This window comes from Gopherus evgoodei, chromosome 2 (genome assembly GCF_007399415.2).
Source record: "Gopherus evgoodei ecotype Sinaloan lineage chromosome 2, rGopEvg1_v1.p, whole genome shotgun sequence".
Classification (NCBI taxonomy): Eukaryota; Metazoa; Chordata; order Testudines; family Testudinidae; genus Gopherus; species Gopherus evgoodei.
The window spans coordinates 147,449,247-147,472,758 of NC_044323.1; the positions used below are offsets into that span (position 1 = coordinate 147,449,247).

Genomic DNA, 23,512 nt, shown 5'->3' on the forward strand with positions numbered 1-23,512 from the left:
CAAGTCCTCTCAGGCTCCCTTTACACAGCAGCCACCCAACGGGCAGCATGGGTCAGATTCGAACCCAAGAGTGAGAGGATCTAAGTGTAGGGCAGAGCATGACACGCACTGCTGGGAATCTGCAGTTCCTGCCAGCCAGGGATCCCCAGCCACTGCATGCAGGAGCAACCTAGTTGCACAGGGCAGTATCCTCTCTTCCAGGCTACAGATGGGGAAACTGAGGCACGGAGTGGGGAGGTGGTGTGTTGAAGGTCACACAGTCAGTGGCAGCGATGGGGCTAGAGCCCAGGAGCCCTGAGTCCCAGCCCCTCTGCTCCAGCCCACCAACACGCTGACTTCTGGAACTGCTTCGAGCTGGGACCTGATAAATTCCCATTTCGCTCCCCTCATACTCACCCAGTCTGCTGTCAGCAGCGTCCCCACCCAGCTGCCCTGCTCCTTGCGGCTCTCATTCACCCTGCTACCCTGGCAGCAGCGCGGCCCAGAAACCTACAGCCAGTGGGGAACGGGTCCTGGGTTGTCAGATCCATGGTCTCCCATCCCAGGGCCTGCGGCCACCTAGGTAGGAGTGATTTTGGGAATAACCAGGGGACTTGTTTATAATCTCCCATGCTCGGCTCTGGTGTATCTCCAGAGCTGAGATTAGCCCCCTTCCTGCGGGCTGGGATGTTGGGGCTCCAAGGGTGATGTGGGGAACTGACAATGCAGTTGTGGCTGCTGTCTTGGAGGCAGTGGCAGATTAGCCACTGGGCCGATGGGGCCCGTGCCCAGGGACCCGGACCAATTGGGGAGAGACAAAAAAGGGCACCCCCATACCCCGACTCACTCTGCCTGCCCACCCAGCGCTCCTGCCGGGGAGCAGGGGAAGCCCCCACATCCCAACCTCATTTCCCCAGCAGGAGAATGTGGGGGAGGGGACCCCACTTGCTTTGGTCCAGGGCCCCACAAAAGCTTAACCCTCCTCTGCTTGGAGGCATGGGGCCAGCGCTGGCAGGGTCCTGGAGGGCAGAGAGGGTGAATCGCAGGCTGCAGGCTTCTCCAGACCTAGGGAAGGCCCAAAAGCAACCAGTGGCCCCCTGGCACCAATAGGGTTGTGGCTGAAGAGGGATTGTGTGGTGGGGGATGGGGCCTGATCCACTCCCTCATCATCTGGTTTACATGGCTGGCAGGATGGGGCAAGGCCCCTTACCCCAGCACTCAGCAGGGAGAGGCATCACTGCCGGCGTGGCCAGAAGATCTCGCCCACATGGAGTTGGTGGCACGGGGCAGCACTGAGGTTGGGTGGGTCATTTCCAGGCTCTCCTGGAGGAGGAAAGCTTCTGGGCTAGACGTGACAAAGCTGCAGAAAAAAACACAGAAAATGAGTTTGGTTTTGGCTTAATTGGCTTGTGAGTTGCTTGTTGGCTAGTTTGGAGCTTGTAGCTTGTTGCTTCTTTTGTTTTATTAGCTCCCGGCAAAGCGGGGTGGGGTGGGGGGGAAGCAGGGGCAAGCGGGGAGAGAGTCAGGGGTGCACAGCAGGCCCCACACTGCACGCCGGGGGGATCTAGTCCCATGGAGTGTTAGGGATTGGCTTGGTCTTCATGGGACGAGCTTGATTTTGGGCTTATTATGAAAGTCGAGGTGCTTATTTACTGCAGGAAAATTGGCAACTGTGTTCTGGGCTGATCTACTGCCAGGCTGTTTGTCTGGGGGATGGTTGGATCCATCGGGGCAGAAGAGTGCCAGCAGCCACCAGGATGTTAAGGATGGTGCACAATGCGAGCAGGGCACCCCAGAGTGCATGGTGGGTCCAGGGGCACCAACCCTACGCAGCCCGCACCTGCTCTGTGGTAATATCTGCTCCTCCTTTTCCTGAATCTGCATGGGATACGAACACCCCCCACCGCCCTGGTTGCAGCCCAGGTTCCTGAGCTCAGACCTCCCAAGGCCTGAACTCAGCCTAGAGCCAGGATTTGGACCCCGGACTGGGACCTCTAATTTAGGACTTGGACCCATGGCAGGACCCTTGGCCCTGACCAGGGAACCCCCAGTATTGTGCCCCCCAGACCTGTGCCGAGGACAGGACTCGAACCTGCAACACAGGAATTCCCGAGGGAGGGAGAACTTTGACCCCCTCCCTATCTCAGACATGCGTCAGTCCAGTCTGATTCAAACGTAAAGCCCCCCACCCCGCATCCCCTTCTCAAGGATCCCTGTCCGTCGTAGAAGCCCCGCCCCGTCCGATAGAGCTCCGCCCCAGCCCCCGTCCATTCTATTGTGAGGGAGGGCGTGGCCGGGCGTTCGGCCCGTCCCGGCGTGGTCCCTTCGCGGTGCATGGCGGGAGTTGTAGTCCTGCGCTGGAGTGGCTCGGAAACGACAGCTCCCGTCGGGCCGTGCGCGCCGCGGGTCAGCTGAGCGGGGGCGGGGCCGGCCTGGCCCGTTAAAGGTCCGTGTGGAGCCGGCAGCCGCCGCGCGGTGGGGCCGGGACAGGAGGCTGCAGCGGGGAGCGGGTAAGAGACCCCCGCCCCCTTCGGTGAGAACGCGCCCGGATCGGATCGGATCTGTTCTGTTCCACAGAGACCCGGGTCCCTCCGCACACCTGAGTCCCCCCCGCGTTTGTGAGCTCACGAGCAAGGGCGGTGCGGGCTCCCGTCTGTCCGACCTCGCTCCAGTGGCACTGGGTGGGCGCGGGCGCTGCCCGCCCCCGGATGGAGAAGCCGGGACCCCCCACAGCGCTGGCAGCTCTGCGGGGTCCCTGCTGCACCAGCCCCGGGAACCCGGCAGCGGGGGGCCGGGGCGGGGCCGGCTTTGCCGGAATGACCCGGGAAACCCGGGGGGATCCAGCGCTGGCCGCGGCCCAGAGGTGCGGGAGGAATGAAATGTTGCTGCCCCTGTCCCGAGCCCGGCCCGTAACCCTGCTACGTGGCTGGGACGCGAAGCCTTGGGATGTGCGGCCCCAGGGGCTGCCAGGACCTGTCTCGTTAGGTAAATCGCCATCCCCTCGTGGCAGCCGATCGGAAGGGCTGGGCCCTGGAAGCTGAATTCCAGTCTCACTGCTAGGCGGGGTCCCTCCAGCTCAGGGGAATGGGGAGAGAGAGTCCTTATCTCTGCACCTCCTGCTATGGGGAGAGCTTTGTTCTCCAGGGCTGGGTAGCCAGCCCAAGTCCCACTCAAGGGAGGAGAGAGTGCTAGAAAGTCCATCTCCTTGAGCCCCTGGACCAGTGCATGGGGAGGATGCTAAGCAACAGGGCCAGGGATGGCCGCTAAGTTGGACTCCTGGCTTTGAATCCAGCGGTATGAGGGAGAAGCGCATGCCCTGTTTTCTGGGCTGGAAGTGCACAAGGAGGTGAAAAGAGAATAGGGGTGTGGGGTACCTGTAGCTTTGAGGTGGGGGTGTGGCTTAGTGGCAGAGGGCTGTGTCAGCGGGAGGGGGGTGTTGTATCAGAATGTGGCAATGCAGCTGTAGCATGAAGCGGGGGAGCACCCAGGAGCACAAAGGAAGGCTGGGCTGGAAGAATTTGCAACTGCCCTATGCCCAAGAGGGTTTCCCTGCCCCAATGGAAGCATGGTCAGGAATAATTGCCTGCTGCCATCCTGTGACACTTGCCATGTGTCCCAGCATTGACATGCATTGTGCCCTAGCTGAAAGGTTAGGGGTGAGTGGAGGAGGGCTTTGTAGTGCTACCAGGGATTTGGTGGGAGAGCAGAGGTGGTGTGTGCATTGGCTAGAGCCAGGGGGTGGGCCTGGGGACTCCTAGGTCGGTGGGTGGGATGATGGACACCTTCTGTCCAAGGGATGTGGCCGTTAAAGAGGAAAACGGTCCCAGCCTGAGCAAGGGCAGCTCTAGGCATCTTGCCACCCCAATCACAGCAGGCAGGCTGCCTTCGGTGGCTTGCCTACGGAGGGTCTGCTGGTTCTGCAGCTTCGGTGGACCTCCTACAGGCATCCCCTGTGGGAGGTCCGCCGAAACCATGGGACCAGCAGACCCTCCGCAGGCATGCCGCCCTCGCAGTGACTGGCAGTGCCCCAAGCATGCACTTGGCATGCTGGGGCCTGGAGCTGCCAATGAACCTGAGGGGCTCCAAAGTAGTGGTGACACACACACACACACCCCCACTGTGTAACAGTAGGTCTGGCTCCTGTTGGTTGACATCGGCACCTCTCTCTCTCTTCCAGGCAGGTGCCTTCTGATGGTTCTGAGTGGAGGTCTTGGGTTGTAGCTGGTGCCCAACCATCCCTCCTTCTCCCTTCCTTTCCCACCTCATCTCCAAGTCTCCCCACACACACGCACATGTTCCGTATCTGGACTCACTAATGACAGCCTGGATCATCCTCCCCATTAGCCTGTCTACCTTCTCCATCACTGGGATATGGATTGTGTAAGCAGCCACTTTGTTCTGGTTTGTGTAGTGATGTGGGGAGGGTTGGGCTGGGCTAACCAATGGGGGCTGGGATCTGGCTAATGAATAGAGTGCTCCAATAGCCGTGAGATTGGGTGGCTAGTCCATGGGCTGCTTCCTCTGATAGTCTAAGTCCAAAACCAAGTGATTTTGAATCCAGATTCCTGCCTTGCTGTGGGCTAACAGACCCTCCCTTTAGTAGCCTCCTATGCTAGGAACTGATTGTTGTCACCATGTTTTACTTGAGTCTTGGGTTCACTCCAGTTCTGCCCCTCTTGGTGTAACTGTTTGGCGGCTCTTTGGTGTGTCCCCAGCCCAGCTGAGGCTCCAGGGTGGCTGCTGTCTGGGGTGTTGGTGGGGGTCACGGAGTGAGCACTGAGGTTTGCTTTGTGATGGGGTGAGGAAAATAGAAAGGTGGGGTGGGATTGGGAGCATTTACTTTGGGAGGTGCAGATATCACTATTCCAGTGCTGGGGGCACTTCTGGGTCCTCTGAGCCCTGCCCCTCTGATCAGGGCATCAAACTGGCATAAGCTGTGTGGTGAATCCTCAGCTGGCCATCCCACAGGTAACTATGGCTCCTAGCTCATGGAGCCTGGCAACATCCTGCCACTTACACTTCATTGTGTTCCCCTTGCTGTAGCCCCTTGGCCTGTGTCTGACATGGGAGGAGGGTTAACTGGATCTCCTTTGCACCTGGTAAGTGGTGGTCACTACAGGGCTCAGCATTCTTGTGTCTGACCTGTGGTGTCTGCTGAGTTTGGCTTCAGGACTGGCCTTACGAGCCCAGAACGGGACTTCCTGCTTCCAGGTTGAGTGGCTTGAGAGCTGTGTTCCAACCCAGGGCAACAAAGGGTCCACTGACCCCCACTTCTAAGGGGTGCAGTTCAATGCTTCCGTGGCACTAACCCACCCCCTCCCAGTGATGGAGAGTTACCGGCAAGTGTGTTTTCAGGCAGACCTAGCTGCTAGTGGAGCTGAGTGGGGTCCCTCTCCTAATCCTCCCCAAGGTGGGTCTGGTGTGTCTCCCACAGTCCTCAGCACGGCTGCCTTGACAATAGCTGCCCTTGTCCTCATCTCAGAGAGCCCCGGTGTGTCCCTAACTCACCCTGCAGTACTAGGTGCCAGCCACTAGGGGGGGGACCCTTGTCCTCGTCTACATGGGCAGAGCCAGGGTCACCCCAAACTGTGTTGGGCTGAGTGCCCCTCTGCAGGAGGGGAGTCCTTGGGGGCTGCCGGTGCTAGGGGGCAGGATTGGGGGTGGGTGGCCTTGCAAAGCTGCCCGTGAAACAGATGGGAATTCAGATGCAGAGTGCTAACCTAGGTGTAATCCCCTAGATGTGGCTGCTGCCTCACCTGCAGGGCCCCCTGCCCCATGAGGTCTCCACAGAGCCCGCTGGGGCAGGCTGGCCAGCCCGCCAGCCTTCTGGGACCCCATCCCTGCCCCGGGAGGCTCTTGCGCATGCTGGGTGCTTAGAATAGCCAGCAGTTGTTGCTGATGGCTCCAGCCCTGGCCTGGGACCTCAGCAGTGAAGTGACAGCTTGGTTAAAGGCAGGGAGGTGGGAACTCATTATAGATGGTGACCGGGGGCTTGTGCAGTTACACAGAGGGTAGCTCAGAGCCCCCTGTATCTCACTCCCAGCTGCTCCTGGGGTTGGTGAAAGCCCCCCCCCCCCCCCCCCCCGACACACACATGCTCTCCCGGAGCCATTCAGGTGTTGCAGCGAGTGGGGAGGCTGTGCCAGTTTGGCCTTGTCTGGAGTGGCAAAGCTCAGAGGAGTGCAGGGGTCGGGGGGGGGCTCTGACAGGGCTTAGTACCAGCTGCTCTCACTGGCTGTTACTGCAGGTGAGGACTTGGGACCCTGATGGGAAGCAGGGCCTGGTGAGAGCAGGGCGGAGGCAGGGTCCTCAGCTGGGGGGTGCTGGCAGGTGTGGTATCAGGCCCAGCCATCAAGGTCAACCCCATCTGCTCCCCCAGTATAAGGAGGTATTGGGGAGGGGGCTGTGCTGGGGGCAGCTCTGCACTGGGGGAGGAGGGGCGGCAAAGACGGCTGGAGGCTTCTCAGAGTAGTTTGCCCCGACTTTGCCTGTCAGGTGACCTCTGACCATACAGGGTCCTGGGCAAGGAGCGCAGGTCTCCGTGTGCGCCAGGAATGAGCCGGGCCTGGCTGCCTCGAGCAGCATGGACACAAGACTCAGCCCTTTACCCCTGCAGCGCTGTACATGCCCGGCTCAGGGAGGAGTGGGGATAGTGACAGAGTGGGGAGAGGGTTGCAGGCTGGGAGCTCTGCTGCCCCTCCCCTGCCAGCTCCCAGGCCTTTCTCATGCTCACTTAGGCCAGGCTATCAAACTGTAGTGCCCCAGCCTTGCCAGTGCAGGAGTCCGGGCTCCGCAAGGAGTCATGGCTGTGGCACTGCTGTGCCTTCAAACTGCCCCAGATCTGCCCCCCATGGAATAGGTCCTGGCCCGCATGCCCACTGGCCTGTCAGCCTGGATCACAGCTCTGAGCTGGTGTACTCAGACCCCAGGAGCAGCCCCTCCCTGTCACCACCATGGTGCTCTTTGCTCTAGCGTGATGGGCAGCTGGGGCAGTGCCCCCTCACCCAGGGCAACAAACGGGCTGTTCCACCGTTCTGCACTGGGGAGCCAATCTCTCCCCCAAGGCGGTTCTGTCCTGGGGTTGAGGGGGTGGGAATGGGGCTGGGAGTGTGGATGTTCTTGACGCAGGCCCTGTGGTGACTGGCTGGAGCCCAGGGAGAACGGCTTGTCCCTGCGCTGACACCGAGGGTGGCTGTTGAAGTTAAACAGCCGAGCGTGGCAGGATGAAGGGCACATTGCTTCATGTCGCCTTGGCTGCTGCTTGGCTCGGCTCGGCTCCCCGGTCCGAGTGTGCGTCGCTTCACCAGCGGCCCAGATACCAGGCTGATCTGAGCTGTCATGCTGCTGGGGGAAGAGGGGCTATGGGGAAAGTTGGGGACCTCTCAAATTGCTCGTAATTTTCCAAACCCCCCCACTTAGTCTTTCCAAAGGTGACACCTGGGAGCGGCAGGAGAAGCCGACTCACAATGCTTCCACTTCCCCTCTGCTCCAGCTCACGCATGGCCATGCTCTGAAACATCCTGGGGCACGTGCCCTGGTGTCGGGTGTGCTGCGAAGCCAAGCAGATCCCAGTCCCCATTCTAGTGCCATTCTGCTCCCTGAAAGGAGGATTTGGGGGGGGATGGTCTGCTGAGTCCAGTGGCCTCCCAGTAACTCCCCTTAACCCTGCGGAGATACCACCCATGGCAGGGGCTGCTCCCTGGGCAGCATCAGGCAGCGAGGGGCTGAGCCTTTTGGAGACCTCTGTGCACCTCGTCACCACGCAGGGCAGAAGCCAGTGAGGGAAGATCCCAGCATTTGCAGAGGTTAGGAAAAATTAGTCTCTGCGCCTGTGACCCAAGGCTGCTTGATGGAGACTTACTTGGGGGGCAAAGACTGAGCCCCCAAGTGCCGTGGCCAGTCGCTCTTCAGAGCAGAGCCCTGCAGCAGCATTGGCTACGGAGCCCCTGGCTGCTAGCGCTGCAACAAGCTCCAAAGAATGGAGCTGTTTGGTTCCCCCAGCACAGTGTGAGCTGAGCAGCTTGCTGGGCAGGGCACTGGCTTGTGTCCCTGGAGGGGTTTGCAGGGGTGAGTGTGGTGGTGCTAGGAGACAGAGGTAGCTAGGTATTTGGCCTGCATGACCCAATGAGCAAGGCCTGTGTCATGTACCCCCAGGTGGGCTAGGTGGGGGGCTTCCCATGGGTAGTGGGTATGGATCACACTGCAGGTCTCAGCCCCAGTGAGCTGGCCTTCCTGGTGCTGTGTCCATTCCCAGCACTCCCCAGGCTCTTCAGGGCACCTGTCTGGAGATGGCACCATTACCCAGGGCTTGGCTGTGGACACTGGATGCCTCTCAAGGGGTTCTTAAGTTAGGCTCCCCTGCTCCAGAGGCCGGGGAGGTGAGAAGGCTCCTATGGGGCAGGAGGCTGGGTAGGTGCATTAATTTCCCTCGCTAGTTCAGGTGTGGTGACCCTGGCTGTACTCCTCACAGGTACGCCATGGCAGTGATGAACCACCACGTGTGCCCCGTCGAGAACTGGTGAGCAGCAGCCCCCATGGCTGGCAGTGCGCGGTCAGCCCCTGCCAGATGCTGCGGCCCACCTGCTTCCTTCCTTGCCCTGGCCAATTGTAGTACCTAATCTCTAACCAGTACGGTCAGGCTCCGGGGCTAGCCCCCCTGCTCTGGTCCAGCTCCTTGGCCTGGATCCAGAGTGCTGCCCCTGGGATGGGGGGAGCAGGGGGTGCCCAGGATGGTCCAGAGCACCAGCTGCCTGACTATAACCTTCCCCTGCCTAGTGTGTGGGGCCTGGCAGCAGCCATGTTAGAAAGGCCTATGGTGGGGGAAGCAGTCCCTCTATGCTGCCAGGGGAGGGTGCCAGGGCTTCTGGGGAGGTGGGGCCATGTCTCCAGGCCCCCAGGACAGGGAGAGGAGCCCCTATGGTCTCCCCTGTGTATGGAGGGCCCCGTGCCCAGGGGTGGGTAATACGGACTATACCACTGCTCTGGAAAGCGGTAGGGCAGAGGTCAGTTGCTCCTGTCCCCATGTCTGTTCCTAACTCCCCCTCCTCCCCATGCTGTTCTGGCCCCTTTCATCCCCCTTCCCCCCACTTACCAATTGGTTTCAGGTCCTACAACGAGTCATGCTCCTCCAGCCCTGCCAAGCATGGCTACCCCAAAAGCTGCTGCACCTTGGAAGATGTGCCTCTGATCAGGTGAGGCTGAAGGGGGGGTTGGTGTGAGTGGTACCTGGGGCCCATCGCGCTAGGGGCTGTATCCCACCCCGAGGAGCTTACATGAGGCCAGAGGAGCTGCACCTTCTGCCCTAAGTGAGAGAGCTTCACAGCTCCCTCACCCCAGGGCAGCCCCAGCCTCGCTGTCAGGCTCCTCTTGCCGCCTGCTTCCCGGCCTCCGTGTATCACTCAGGGCTGGGGGCGGGGTGCTGTAATGGCTGTTTGCTGGGCTCTCTGGAAGTGCCAGGTGCCTGGAGCCCTCTGGCAGCATGTGCTGGAATGAGCCATGGCCAAGCTGCCTGTGTGCAACAGGGAGATGGTGCTGTGGGCCACTCAACCCACCACCGGGGGGCCCAGGTGGGCACCCACAGGCCTGATCCCACCCTGCTGGGGGCAGCAGTGCAAACCAGCCAGCTCACCCCTGAGCTGCAGGGCCGGCGTTTCCACTAGGCGAGCTTAGGCGGTCACCTAGGGCAGCAGCATTTGAGGGGGCAGCATTTTGGCACCCTTGGCGGAAATTTGGCAGCAGGGGGTTCCTTCCGCTCTGGGTCTTCAGCGGAAATTCAGTGGCGGGTCTTTCACTCGCTCTGGGACCTGCCGCTGAAGTGCCCCAAAGATGTGGAGCAGAAGGACCCCTGCCGCCAAATACTCAGGAGGAGTACTGCCGCCTAGGGCAGCAAAAACCCTGGCGCTGCTCCTACTGAGCTGTGGCATTGCATCATGCCAAGTCACATGCAGCATGTGTGGCATGGTTGCAGGAGAGTCAAGGAGGGGGATAGGGGAGCAGCACAACTTGTGGGGGCCCAGGGCCTGATGCAATATGTGCCATGTGTGACAGGTTCCCCCCAGGTTGCCACCTGGGGCTGGGGTACCACTGAGCCTCTGACCCACCAGCCTGGGCTCCCACTGTGCTGCTGTGACAAACTGCAAAGCCCTCCAAGCCTGCCCTTTCACCAGCATCCACACAGGTGCAGTCACATGCAGGCTTTTTGACCACCAGCTTCTCAGCCTAGGCCCCCAGAGCAGTACTGTCCTGCCCTGTTCAAATCTGGCTGGTATATGGGTTTAATACATGGTCTACTGCTCCCTCAGTGTGAAGAGGACCATGCACACTTGTGGTAACCAAGCTGAGATTTTTCCCCAGGACCTTAGTCAAACACACGCTAGTTTAGATTAAAACTTAAACGAAGTGTATTAATTACAGAAAGATAGTAAGTGATTGCAAGCAGATCAAAGCAGGTTACCTAGCAAATAAACCAAACCACAAACTGAGCTTGACACACTAGATAGGTAGGATATGAATTAGCAAATTCTCACCCTGAGTGATAAAACAGACTGGCAGATTCTTAAGGCACAAGCTGCCTTGGCTTTGCAGCTTGGCTTTCTCAGGCTTTTGTACACAAGCTAAAAATCCCTTAACCTGGGGCCATCACTTCCCCCCTGATCAGTCTTTATTCATTAGGTGTTTCCAGGTGTGGTGGTGTCAAGAGTGAGGCCCCCTCACGTTGTCATTGCTCCTCTTTTGGATCTTCCCCCCCACTCGCTAAAAGCTCTTTTGCTGTGACCTGGGTCAGTCAGTTCCCATTGTGCCGTGCTATCTTTGAGAGGTTTCTGTTGCCTGTTCCTGGGGTAATCCTGGTGCTTGTGCATTTCCTCAGTAATCCATTAACATTGTTTGGCCTTTTTACTGCTGTAGCTGAAAAGCTGCTTGTGGGTGTTTTCAACCTCACAACATGTTTCCATAGCCAAACTTCACATACGCCGGTAGCACATACAGTCCAATGAGATATTACTGTTGAGCAGATCAAGACTTAGATCCCTCACAAGGCACACTTTGTGCAAAACAGAATAATTACATGACAGTGGTGATTATTGGGGTGCCAAGATGTCACCCATGCCCCAGAGGCGTGCGAGGGCACAGCTGCCAGGAGCCAGGGAGGTGACCAGCCCAGAGGGATGCTGGATGGGGTTCACACCACCCCCTTTCCATGCCTACCGGGGAAGGCATGTGCTGCTCTGATCATATCCTGGCTTTGCTGACTGCTTTCTCCTTGCCCTGCAGTAAGTGTGGCACGTATCCCCCTGAGAGCTGCCTCTTCAGCCTTATTGGGAACATCGGGGCTTTCATGGGTAAGTGTCCACCCCGCCTGGCCTGCTGAGGAGCCACTCTGTGCAGAGGGCCCCTCTCCTGCAACAGCCTTGGCCTGCTGGCCATGTAGCCTGCACCAGGCTAAGCCTCCCTGCTGTGGGGTTGGATCTGGGGCTGCATTTGCTGATCTGGCTACGTAGAGGGGACCCTGTGCTGTTCAATCCCCAGCACTGCCTCTGCATTGGACTGGGGCCCAACCTCTCCTCTGGGCAGGCAGCAGATCCCCACCGGGGCACACAGCAGGCTGCTCCCTTCCCAGGGTGGCTCAGTGGTGGTTGGAAGGTTTTCTTTGCAACAGAAGTGCTGGAAACTGTTTTAAAATGTTGTGCTTGTGGGATATGCTGAGGACATTGTCATGGACTCACAGGTCATGCCCACTCTCTTGAGCCTTAGCTCGCCTGTCTCTCGCGGTGGGCCCCCTCAGGGAGTCCACTCACTCTGGACCCCCAGGGTCTACACTCCCAGAGGGAATAATGCAACCCTGTTCTCTAGACTGGAGTGACTCTTAACCAGTGTAAAACAGGAGGGTTTATTGAGTGTCTGAACACAGCATAGGAAACTCTCAGGGCCTCAGGCCTAGCCTCCCTCAGCACAGCACATCCCAGTCCCACTGCATCCAGGTGGGCCCTGCCTGCTCCCCCTCTCCAGCCTAGAGCGCCCCCCTGCTTCCCAGCAAGGCATCTGAGATCACTGGTTCCAGGCCCTGCCTCTGTCCATTGTCATCTTTCCAGGTAAACAGGGTCACCTGGGCCTCATGGCCTCTCTTTTTGTTCTCTGGCTGGAACCAGCTGGTCAGGTCACCAGGATCCTCTTTACAGCCCATCGTCCCCCCATGGGCCAGAATCAGCTGTGACTCCTGAGCTGGGCCTCCCCATCACCAGTCACTGGGGTCTCCCTTCTCCAGGCCATTGGCTGGGGTGCCAAGCTCCCTCTCCAGTCCTCTGTAACAACAAACTCCCTCTCCCCTCACCTCGTTAAACCAGTAACACTCAGGGACACTGAGTCCCATCCCCTCTGCATGAAAACCATTTGGAAAAAAAGAACCCCCCTCCCACTTCGTCACAGGATCCCCCTGGCCCAGGGAGTGGGTCTGTCACTGCCAATCCTGTGGCCTTAGGAGCTGCTGTGGCTCAGAGCCCTCACCCCCGTAGCCAGCCCATAAGTGTAAAGGTCTTACCCTAGCTTCTATGGGCTTGGCTAGGGCCTTCATGGTGACCCCAACTGCCCTGCAGGTTACCCTGGCCTCCCCTAAGTTCTTAACTACCAGACACTTTTGCCTCTGGTTTGTCACCCCCAGAGGTGTGAACCCAGCTCCTCAGTCACTGTGAGGGACACTCTATGCAGGCTGCACACTAGTGAGCTGGTGGGGGCGAAAATAAGCAGTTGATTTAATAGACCCCCCAGATTCAGAGATGAGATAGCAAGGGACTGAACAGCTTCCCCTGGCACAATCAACATCTGCAGGCTTTCCACTGGCTTCCCTGCATGCCCCTGCCAGAGGCTCCAGTGTTCAGGCAGCCTCTCGAGCTCTGGGGGCCTTCCATTGGGGGAGGGTGGGGGGGTTTCCCATCAGTCATTATCAATACGCACAATGGGGGTATGATGGGTTCCCCGTGGAGTGCTGTGACGGTGCTGCCTGTAGGAGCCAACTGAGGTCACTCAATTAGGGTGAACTGCAAACAAACTGGGGCAGACAAACACCAAAATCTGGTGGTTATTTCAATACTTAGATTTATCAAGCTAGCACAAAACAGCTTCTGTAGTACCTCACTGGTTACTTAGAAGTCTAAACAATGCAGTTTCCTTAAGGTGCCAAGCCTCAGGCCTCTGTCCAGACAACACATCAGATATGATGATGATGATGATGATGATGCCTGAAAATCTTATCATATAAAGAAAAGGTTCTTCCAATCCCAAAGGATCAGCCACATACCCAGGTCCAATTACAACTTAGATCTTACCCAAAATATACAGTATTAGCCAATTCTTAACTAAGCTAAAATTTATTAAAAAAAGAAGTGTTCATTAAAAGATCAATACACAGACAGACTTGAATTCAATACTTGAGGTTCAGATACATAGTAGAGAAGAGCTTGTAGTTGCTGAAAGTCCTTTAGAAATAGTCCAGAGGTTATAGTCCAATGTCCATATTCAGGGTGGCTCCAGTCAGTGACTGGGGATCTCAATCCTTATGGCTTAAGGTTTCCCCCTCTTGAAACCCAAAGCAGATCTGAGACCAAGTAGGATCATGTTCCAGGGTTCTTATACATTTCCAGCAGCCTTTCGGCCTGAGAAAACAATAGGCTTAACTCCTTCTCCCAAACAGCCTGGCAATTACTACAGGGTAATTTATCCATTAAACAGTTCAGATACAGGTTACCACAACCTTCAAAGAGACACATAGACAATAATACTATTTCACTCAAGTGTCTTCCTATATGTTAATATTCCTTTTTTGATCTTTGAATCAAAGCTATAGTGATAGACAAGACTTGTTTGCTTATCTCACAAGACCTGAACAAACATCTACCCTTGAGATCTCTAACAATGCAGACTTGCATTTCAAAGCTCTATTCATTTATAGATATTCCTAACCAGTTCTTAAGGTTCACCCACCCATGGGTCAGGTCAGTCTGTGAGTTAATTACCTCTTTCTGGCCCTGTCATCTTTCAAGGAGATATTAGATCAGATTCATAATGTCACAAGTGCCACCTGGAACTGGGGTACCCCTGACCCACCAGCCTGGGCTCCCTTTACCTAGTACTGCTGTGACCAGCCTGGGAAGCCCTCTCCCAGGCTCCAGGAAACATACAGGTAGGGACACAGCCAGCTGCTGAACATCTGGAAAAGGGTAAACAGTGAGGTGGTGAAATTTGCAGATGATACAGAATTACTCAAGATCTTGAGCTGCTTTGGACTTAATGAAGAGCTACTACAGAATCTGCAAAACTGGGTGACTGGGCAACAAAATGGCAGATGAAATTCAATGTTGATAAATGCAAAGTAAGGCACATTGGAAAACATCCCAACTATACATATAAAATGATGGGGTCTAAATTAGCTGTTACCACTCAAGAAAAAGATCTTGGAGTCCATAGGTGGTGGGTATTGTAGGCATGGGAAGGCATTGCCTTCCCAAACAGCCTGATGTTCCCAGCCCATGCTCCACTCCCATGCCTGCTGTTCCCTGCGGCAGGCAGGCTTTGGCCCGGGCCCACCCCAACTGAGCTGTCTGTGCACCCAGTGCTGGGGCCAGCAGCTCTGCCGGGAGGTGCCTTCACAGGCAGGGGGCGTGCCGGCCAGGGGTTGGGCCTAGCGGCATGGTGCTCCGAGTGTGGGCGGGGTTCTGGTGGGCACACAATGGGCTGGGCCGGGGGCTCCTAGCCTCCCCAAGCCAGGGGTTTACCTACCACCCATGTTGGAATCATTGCAGATAGTTCTCTGAAAACATCACTCCATGTGCAGCTGCAGTCAGAAAAGCTACCAATGATGGGAATCATTAACAGAGGGACAGATAATGAGACAGAAAATATCATATTGCCTCTGTATAAATCCCTGGTACACTCACATCTTAAATACTGTGTGCAGGTTGCCCCATCTCAAAGAAGATATATTGGAATTGGAAAAGGTTCAGAAAAGGGCAACAAAAATGATTAGGGGTATGGAATGGCTTCTGTATGAGGAGAGATTAATAAGGCTGGGACTTTTCAGCTTGGAAAAGAGATGGCTAAGGGTGGGGATATGATAGAGGTCTATAAAATCATGACTGGTGTAGAAAAAGTAAATAAGGAGGTGTTATTTACTTCTCATAACACAAGAAAAAGGGGTCACCAAATGAAAATAGGCATCAGGTTTAAAACAAACAAAAGGAAGTATTTTTTTCACACAACACACAGTCAACCTGTGGAACTCCTTGCCAGAGGATGTTGTCAAGGCCAAGACACTAACAGAGTTCAAAAAAGAACTAGATAAGTTCATGGAGGATGGGTCCATCAGTGGCTATTAGGCAGGATGAGCAGGGATGTTGTCCTTAGTCTCTGTTTGCCAGAAGCTGGGAATGGGCAACAGGGGCTGGATCACTTGATGATTCCCTGTTCTGTTCATTCCCTCTGGGGCACCTGGCATAGGCCACAGTCAGAAGCCAGGATGCTGAGCTAGATGGACATTTGGTCTGACCCAGTATGGCTGCTCTTATGTTCTTATGTTCATACATATGCTGGTTGGACTAGATGATCTCTTGAGGTCCCTTCCAACCCTAATAATCTATGATTCTATCGGCTCTGCAGGGGGAGTCTATAGCTAAGGAACTGCCCAGCTGCTCAAGTACACCCCCCCCTTGAGGGTGTAAACCCCAAATTATACCATCTTGCATGGCACAGAGACTTGTACAGTGTAAGCTTATGAAATTGCTCCCTCCCTCAATGCAGAGAAGGACATGCAACAGCTTTCTGCCCCAAGTCCTAACTGGTTTTAGATAAAGCAAAAACAAAATTTTTAACTAGAAAAGATAGATTTTAAGTGATTATAGGGGATAGCAAACAAACATGAAACTAAGCTTAATATACTAAAGAGATTGGATATGAGTAGCAATTTCTCACCCCAGGTGATAGTTCAAGAAGGCTGCAGAGATTCTTAAGGGGCCAGCTGCACTTGCTTACAGCTTAAAAGCCCCTCTAGCCTGTGTCCAGCACTTCCCCCAGTTCAGTCTTTGTTCCTCGGGTGTTTCCAAGAGGGGGGAAGTCAGTGAAGAACCCTGATGATGTCACTCCCCTGCCTTAAATAGCTTTTGCATATGGTGGGAACCCTTTGTCCCCAAGCTTGGTTCCCATGCCTTTCAGTGGGAGAACACTGGTATTCCAAGATAGAGTCCAGCACCAGGTGACCTATCCCTGTAGTGCTGCAGCAGCCATTGCTCAGAGGCCATTTGTAGCATCCTCAGGTGGAGAATAAGCACCTTCTAAGGCCTATTGTTCTCCCTAATGATTCATTCATTTGAATGGGCCCTTCCCAGCCAGCCATCTAGACAAGTGATTTTCAACTGCAGGTCATGATCCAGTACTGTTAAAAGTCCCATCAGTGGTGCTGCCTGGCTAAAACAGGCTAATCCCTACCTGTTCTGACACCGAGCTGTGCCCCGGAAGCGGCCAGTAGCAGGTCCAGCTCCTAGGTGGGGGGGAGCCACAGGGCTTTGCCTGCTGCCCCCACCCCAAGCACCGGCTCTGCACTCCCAGCCAATGGGAGCTGGGGGAGAGGTGGTGCCTGTGGGCAAGAGCTGTATGGAGCCACTTGTGCACTTCTGCCTAGGAGCTGGACCTGCTGTTGGCCGCTTCCAAGGTGCAGCGCAGTCCGGAGTGCCAGGACAGGCAGGAAGCTTGCCTTAGCACCCCTGCTGCACTGCTGACCTGACGCTGCCTGAGGTAACCCTGTGTCCCAATCCCCTGTCCAGCCCTGAGCCCCCCCCAAAACTGGAACCCCTTCCTGCACCCCAAACCCCTCATCCATGGCCCCACCCCAGAGCCTGCACCCCAAACTCCTCATCCATGGCCCCACTCCAGAGCCTGCACCCCCAGCCCAGGGCCATCTCCTGCACTCCAACCCCTTGTCCCAGCCCTGAGCCCCTCCCACACTCCAAACCCCTCATCCCCAGCTCTGTTGGGTCACAGGCATCAACAATTTTCTTTAACTGGGTGCCCAGAAAAAAAGTTTGAAAACTACTGCCCTAGTAGGCGTTTCCCAAGTGTAAACACATTTGTAATACAGATACACAGTCAATATCTTGCACTTCAGATACAGAAATGATCCATGCACACAAGTAGGATAATTATATTCAGTAAAGCAGAACCTTTCCAATGACCCCTCACATGCCTTATCTGGTATATGGTCTCTCAGAATTGGGCCAGAATGATCCTCACTCTGAAGAATACGGGGTGCAGTGTCCCAGGAGCAATCCCCAGGTGCCTCTGGTCTGTGAGGGCTCATTGCTGTGGCTGGGTTTGTGAGCACAGCTGGCTTGGGGGCACCTCCCCCAGCTGGCTGCGAGGTGGAACTGATCTAGCCCCCCACACATCACGTCAGAGCCATGGCCCAGTCATGCAGCTGGAGTCCTGGAGGGGGAGCGCCCCATGGCTCCTGATGTGGCTGGCGTCCTCTGGGTGTGGGAGGAGGTAGCCCCCCCGGCCCTACTAACAGCCTGTCTCTCGGCAGTGGTGCTGATCTGCTTCCTGCGCTACGGGCAGCTGATTGAGCAGAGCCACCGCTCCTGGGTCAACACAACGGCGCTTGTCGCGGGCTGCACCAACGCTGCTGGCCTCGTCGTGGTTGGCAACTTCCAGGTGGGCTGGGCAGGAGCCTCTCCTCCCATGGATGTCACATGGCCCCTGTCCCCTAAGCTGGCTGTGATGTCCCTTTGCTAGGGAGACGCTGCTGGCTGTCTGGCCATGGGAGAAGGAGGGGGCAGATGCTAGCTCCCCAGACCAGAAGGGCTGGGTGAGAAGAGAGGAAGGGGCTTGGCAGCTGTGGAGCAGGGCATATCTGGGGCATACGGGGTGATAGGGAAGCAGCACAGCATGGGAGGAGCTACTGGGGTGCAGAAGAAGCAAGCCTGGGACGGGGGTGGTTGTGCAGGGCTCCCATATTGTGAGACCAGCCAGGTTGAACTGGGAGGGGGGGCCTGAGCGGCAGGAATGGCCCAGGCTCACTGCTGTCCCTCCCTTTGCCCCAGGTGGACAACGCCAAGTCCCTGCACTACATCGGGGCGGGCATTGCCTTCCCGGCCGGGCTGCTCTTCGTCTGCCTCCAGTGCATCCTCACCTACCACACTGCCATCAGCGCCCTGGACGGCTGGATGGCGCACCTCCGCGTCTCGCTCACCAGCGTGGCCTTAATCGCCCTCGTCCTCAGTATCCTTCCGGCTGCGGGTTCTCTCGCTGCCCAGCAGGCACGGGGCACTAACCCCCACTCAACATCCATGAACGTCATCTAGGTAACCGCAGGGCTGTGTCCTGCAGGCCGCCCCAGGGAGCATGCTGCTGGTCTGAGCTAACACAGCAGACCCAAGTTCGATCCCTAGGCCCGATGTCCCCCGGTGGCCTCAGAGAGCAGGGTAGTTCCCAGGGCTGGAGCAGAACATCAGGCTCTCCCTGCTGCAGGGTAGGGGCATCACCTGGGGCCACGTCTGCTGCTGAAGCAGCTACGAACTGGCAGCCCCGCTCTGCGCCCCAAACGGGACAGCCTAGCACAGACACTGGGAAGGGCTGGGGCATATGGTACCCTCTACAGCTCTGCCTGGCTGACCTCCCTGGTGCCCGGGTGCCCCCAGCATGCTAGGGGCTGGCCCTCTCCTGTTGTACTGATACATGGCAGGGTCCCCTGCCCCAGGCCTCACCTGTACCCACAGCTTCTAGCACTAGTGATCAGGGGCTGTGCGTGCCACCCTGCAGGCAGCACAGGGTTAAAGATACCCATTTGCCTGGGGCTAGAGCCACATCACCCTTCCCGTGGGCAGCTCCTGCAGACAGGCTCGTGGGGATCAGTGGGGGGGGGGAGTGACCTCGAGGTTGCCCAGGCGTGGGGGCAAGGAAGGCTCATAAGGGTCATGCCAGGTGTGAGCTGGCCCAGGGGGCTTCTGGCATGCCTCCCCTCCGCTCCCCCTGCAGTGGGGGGGATGGTGGTGGTGCCTGCAGTCAGTCCCCAGGGGGCGGGGAATGAGGGAAGCTGGTGCCCCTTCCCCCCATGGCGGGGGGGGAGGGGAGGCACACAGGACTCCAAGTCAGTGTGCAGGGTGGGGAGTGGGGTCTCTGTGACTCCACCATCTGCTGAGGCCACACTTTCCTTAGCCAGCCCCTAGGCGGTGTCTTCTTCATCCACGAGAGCCCCCTGCTGCAGCACCTGGCAGCCATCTGCGAGTGGGTCTTCGTCATCGACATGCTGGTCTTCTACGGCACCTTCGCCTACGACTTTGGGGCTGTCTCCACCGACACTCTGGTGACAGTGCTGCAGCGGGCCAGCAGCCGGGGCTGCAAGTCACCCGGTGGCAGCAGCACCTCCACCCACCTCAACTGCACCCCTGAGAGCATCGCCATGATCTGAGCAGGGGCTCCCCTCCCCCCCCTTGGATTTTGTATCAAAAAACATTTTTTAAAGGAAAACACAGTATTGGGGCTGCCCGTCACAGCAAGGCTGAGCCCAGCAGCCCTCCCAGCCCTCCCTGCTGGCCAGCCTAGCTGCTGCATCAATGGCCAAAGGGCGCCCTGGGGTGGGGCCACCAGCCTTCTCCTACCTGGGCTGGCTTCCGCAGGCCCTCACCCCTTCTGCAGATCAGACCCCTGCCGGCAGCGGCTGCTCAGGGAAAGGAGACCGGAGCTGGCTGCAGGGCGCGACTGCTCATGCTGCTCTGCTGGGGGCTTTACTACCCGCGTCGGGGCAGCCTCTCCTGGGCAGGAGCCCTCTGCACAAGTTCCCTTACTCAAGCCCCTACCCCATTCAGGAAGGATTTGGGGTAACCCCATTGCAAAGTGGGGGGGACACACAGGGCTGTCCAATGGTGTCTGATGTTTAGAGGGAAGGTGGGGGAGAAAAGACCCATTAACCCCTCTCCTTCCTCTCCCTGTCCTGGGGGAGGTCTTGGCAGTGGGATGGGGGATGATGTGGCAGGAGGGCAAAGAGCCTCGATCCCCATCCTTCTGAGCTGGTTTCTTTGGGTAAACTGGATTGGTATTTTTAATACTTTTTATATCTCTAAGGTGTATAAAGAGACTTATATTGGAGCAGGGTGTGCTGCCTGGTCACTGAGGAAGCTCCCTGTGGAGGAGCCCTGTTTACCTGCCCGGAGTTGGCAGGGTTGTGCTGCCCACTGGGCCAGCCTTGGGAACAGCCAGCCAGGGCCTGGTTCCCCCCTTGCTCATGACATCTTGGGGCACCTGTGGCAGGTGGCTGCCCCCTGCAGGCTATGGGAGCTGTCCCACATGCCTCAGGAGCAAGCCTTCTCCTTGTGTAAGTGGGGAGGGGGATGGTCTGCTACAGCTGGCTGGTTACTGAGCTGGGCCGGAGCAGGGGGCACCCACCAGCTTTTCATCCTTCATGGCTGTGCCCTCCCTGCCTCCCTCAGCTGGCTTCCATTGCTGGGGAGCATAACCCCACTGGAGGCCAGGATTCTCCCAATGCCCCCCAGCTGGGTGCTCCTGCCTGGGGGTGAGCAGAGAGTCCTGGGCCATACCAGGGACAATGTTGTCCAAATCCCTTTTCCATCAGGGGAGAGGGGCAGCTGAATCCAAGAGAGGGTCCCCCTGGGTGCAGCTGGGCTCCAGCTCCCCCTAACTGGGAAGGGATGTCACACACCAGCAGCCCCCTTAAATACAGATTATGGGGAAACAGCCCTAATCCCCTGGCCCTCCCAGCCCCAGCTGTTCTGAGCCCAGTGCTGGTAGGGAGCAGGGAACACGGGGGCTGATCAGCAAAGGAGGAGCCCCATTCACTTCGGGGACACCCCACCACCACCACCCTCCTGGCACCAGCAACATGCTGTGATCTCCCTCTGAACAGCAGGGAGGGCCTGCCCCAGCCTGGCCTGCTATTGCCCCACCACGGGGAGCTAGAGTCAGGGGCCCTGGGACAGCAGTTGGGGAGGGAGTTCAGCCCCTAGGCATGTTCCAGACAGCCAGCTAGCTGGCTGTGGGGACTCTTGCAGGGGCCAAGGCTTAGGGCCCAGGGCAGGGTCCAGCACCCACCTGCATGGGAATGAAAGACAGACCCACCCTCCTGGCCTTCCTCTACCTCAGCACAGTCATCTCCCTTCCCTTCCCCCCCCGCCCCAATTCCCTGGCTCCCCTGCAGAGATGGTTCCATACCCCAATCCCTCACCCCTCTGAAACCACACCCCCCAGTCCCATTCACTCCTCAGTGATGCCCCATAAACACTCTGGGTCAGAGAAAAACAGCTTTAATCAGCCTGGGGAGATGGCTAGATCGGGGGTGGGGGTTAGAGTCAGTTACTCCTGCCCCTGTGGTGATCCCACAGCAAAGTGGGGGAGACGCCCAGGGCTGTTCCATGGGGATGCTGGGGCTGGTCAGCAAAGGAGGGGCCCTGTCCATGTCAGGATACCCCCTGCAGACCCAGCTCTGGAATGTACCCATCCTGATGTGTCACCCCCACCGACCCCGAGAGCCCCCCACCCAGAGAGGGCATCCAATGCCCCAGGCAGGCAGAGGACAAGGTGGGCCCCCCCCCCCCAGTCACGTGTACATGGCCCCATGCAGGTACTCCAACCGGTGCTCACGCTGCTGCCTCCGCACCTGAAACATACCAGGGCAGGCAGTGGTAAAGGCGAGCGTCACCCGCCCACCTAACACATCACCCCCGCCCAGCATGGGCAGCAGGAGGCCCCAGTACCCACCACGTTCCCTTCCCACACTGGGCAATCTGCTGGGGCCCACAGCCAGACAGGGTGCTAAGTATTGGGCTTTAGCAGCACGTCACTGCGATTACCATCACGCTTCAGGCCTGACCCCCACACCATCATCTGGTGCAGCCAGATGAGGCCCTGGGCTGCCACCTCCAGCCTCTTCCCCAGGCATTGAGTGCTCTGTGACAAACATACCCACGGCCAGCCAGGCAGGCTCAGCTCTGGGTTGGAACGGCAGGGGGGCCTGTGAGTCAGCAAGGAGGGGCACTGGCAGAACTACCAGGGATGGGGAAAACTGGCACTGCTCCACCCGAATTACACCCCAGCCTAGCAGGCCCTGAATTCTCCCCTTTTCCTGGGCTCAGCGTTCAATTTTCTAATGCTTTGCTCCCTGGCCACTTAGCTTTAACCATTTAATGGCAGAAACGGAGCCTTTCCTTGCACAACCACCCCCTGCAGCAGGACCCCACACTGCCCACCCCTGGCTCCCTGGGGGGAGCTGCGTGGTGACAAGCACCCCACCTTGTCTTTCTTGTACTCTTCGTACTCCTGGTCGTCCGTGGGCAGCTCGTGGCGGCACAGGGGGCAGGAGTTGGTCTGGGGGACAGAAGAGAAATCTCACTGATGCACCGTCCCCTCGCCCACCCTGGCACCTGCAGCCCCAGACCTTTCGGGCATCTCCTTGGCTCTGCCAATTCAGCAGAGGGTCACCTCCCATTGTTTCTGCTTTCAGTGGCCTGGCTACAGCCGGCATCTCAAAAGGGGCCAGCCCCAGCCAGGGGCGGGGAAGCACAGCTGGCCCTGCAGGCTTGTGAAAGGAGTGGCACCTACCTTCCCCAGCCAGGGCAGGATGCAGCCCGAGTGGAAGAGATGCTCACAGGGCATCTTCCTGGCCCCCTCATCCTCCTCGAACTCCAACAGGCACACGGGGCATTTCAGCCCTTTGTCTGGGCAGCAGCACCGGGCGGCAGGCAGGGGAGAGAGAGAAAAGCATCAGGCTCATCCCGCCCACTCCCGGACCCCGTGGAAACGGGCACCAGGACCTCGTCCTGAGCGCCACGATTCGGCACTGACCCACCCCGCGGGAAGGGAAGCAGAGACCCCAAGTGCAGGCGCAGCAAAGCGTTTCTGTCAATCGGACACCTGGGTCCAATCCTTGGTCTCATTCGGTGGCGAGAGGGCACACGCCACTCCTCGGGGGGGGGCTGGGGCAATGGGGCGGGGCACCGGCACAGCCCTCGAGCTGCCCAGGCCCTTCCCGAGCCCTGGCCTGGAGGGGGGAAGGGGGCTCCCTCACCTGCCTGGGCCGGCGTCACCCGCACCGTGGGGAGGCTCAGCACGGCCCGGCGCGCGGCCGGCGGGGGCAGCCGCTGATCCCAGTCGGTGAAGTCCACGGAGCCCAGGTCGATCTGCTGCCCATTGAACAGAGTCCTGCGGGGAGAGGCCGGTCAGGGGCGGGGCCAGGTTCCTGCGGGGGGGGGCCTAGGGGGCACGTTCCCTGACCCCCCCCCCACGGAGTGCACGCGCCCCGCCCCCCCCCAGGGGCTGGGCCCCGCCCTCACCGCGCGAGCTCCAGCAGCACGTTCTCCCGGGCGCGCTCCACGGGCTCGCCGGGATCGCAGTTGTGCTCCTCGAAGTACGAAGTCATCGGGGCCAGTGACTCTCGGCCCGGCCCGGGCCCGGCCCAATGGCCTCGCCAGACGGGCCGCGCCAGCCAATCCCCGCGGCCGGGGGCGGGGCTGGATGGGGAAGTAGCAGGGGAGCTAATCGCCGG

General features: G+C 58.1%; 2 protein-coding genes across 5 annotated transcripts; one reads left to right on the forward strand and one right to left on the reverse strand.

Moving 5' to 3' along the window:
* The first annotated feature begins 2,403 nt into the window (after nt 1-2,403).
* TMEM150A (transmembrane protein 150A) lies at nt 2,404-20,103 on the forward strand. Of its 4 annotated transcripts, none has more exons than XM_030551799.1 (8): nt 2,404-2,489; nt 4,157-4,359; nt 8,450-8,497; nt 9,084-9,170; nt 11,251-11,318; nt 17,543-17,670; nt 18,060-18,237; nt 19,185-20,103. In XM_030551799.1, exons 2-8 carry the CDS (start codon nt 4,295-4,297, stop codon nt 19,424-19,426), a joined length of 816 nt encoding a protein of 271 aa, XP_030407659.1. In that variant the 5' UTR covers nt 2,404-2,489; nt 4,157-4,294; the 3' UTR covers nt 19,427-20,103. The 4 variants fall into 4 exon arrangements, with proteins under 4 accessions (XP_030407659.1, XP_030407660.1, XP_030407661.1 ...); XM_030551800.1 differs by having other exon boundaries at nt 2,422-2,512; XM_030551801.1 differs by lacking the exon at nt 2,404-2,489 and adding an exon at nt 2,866-2,964.
* Nucleotides 20,104-21,259: 1,156 nt separating this feature from the next.
* Nucleotides 21,260-23,435, reverse strand: RNF181 (ring finger protein 181). Its single transcript, XM_030549505.1, has 5 exons — nt 23,301-23,435; nt 23,036-23,169; nt 22,570-22,685; nt 22,261-22,335; nt 21,260-21,628 (listed from the first exon to the last, which is right to left on the reverse strand). Exons 1-5 carry the CDS (start codon nt 23,384-23,386, stop codon nt 21,569-21,571), a joined length of 471 nt encoding a protein of 156 aa, XP_030405365.1. The 5' UTR covers nt 23,387-23,435; the 3' UTR covers nt 21,260-21,568.
* Between the last annotated feature and the right edge of the window lie 77 nt (nt 23,436-23,512).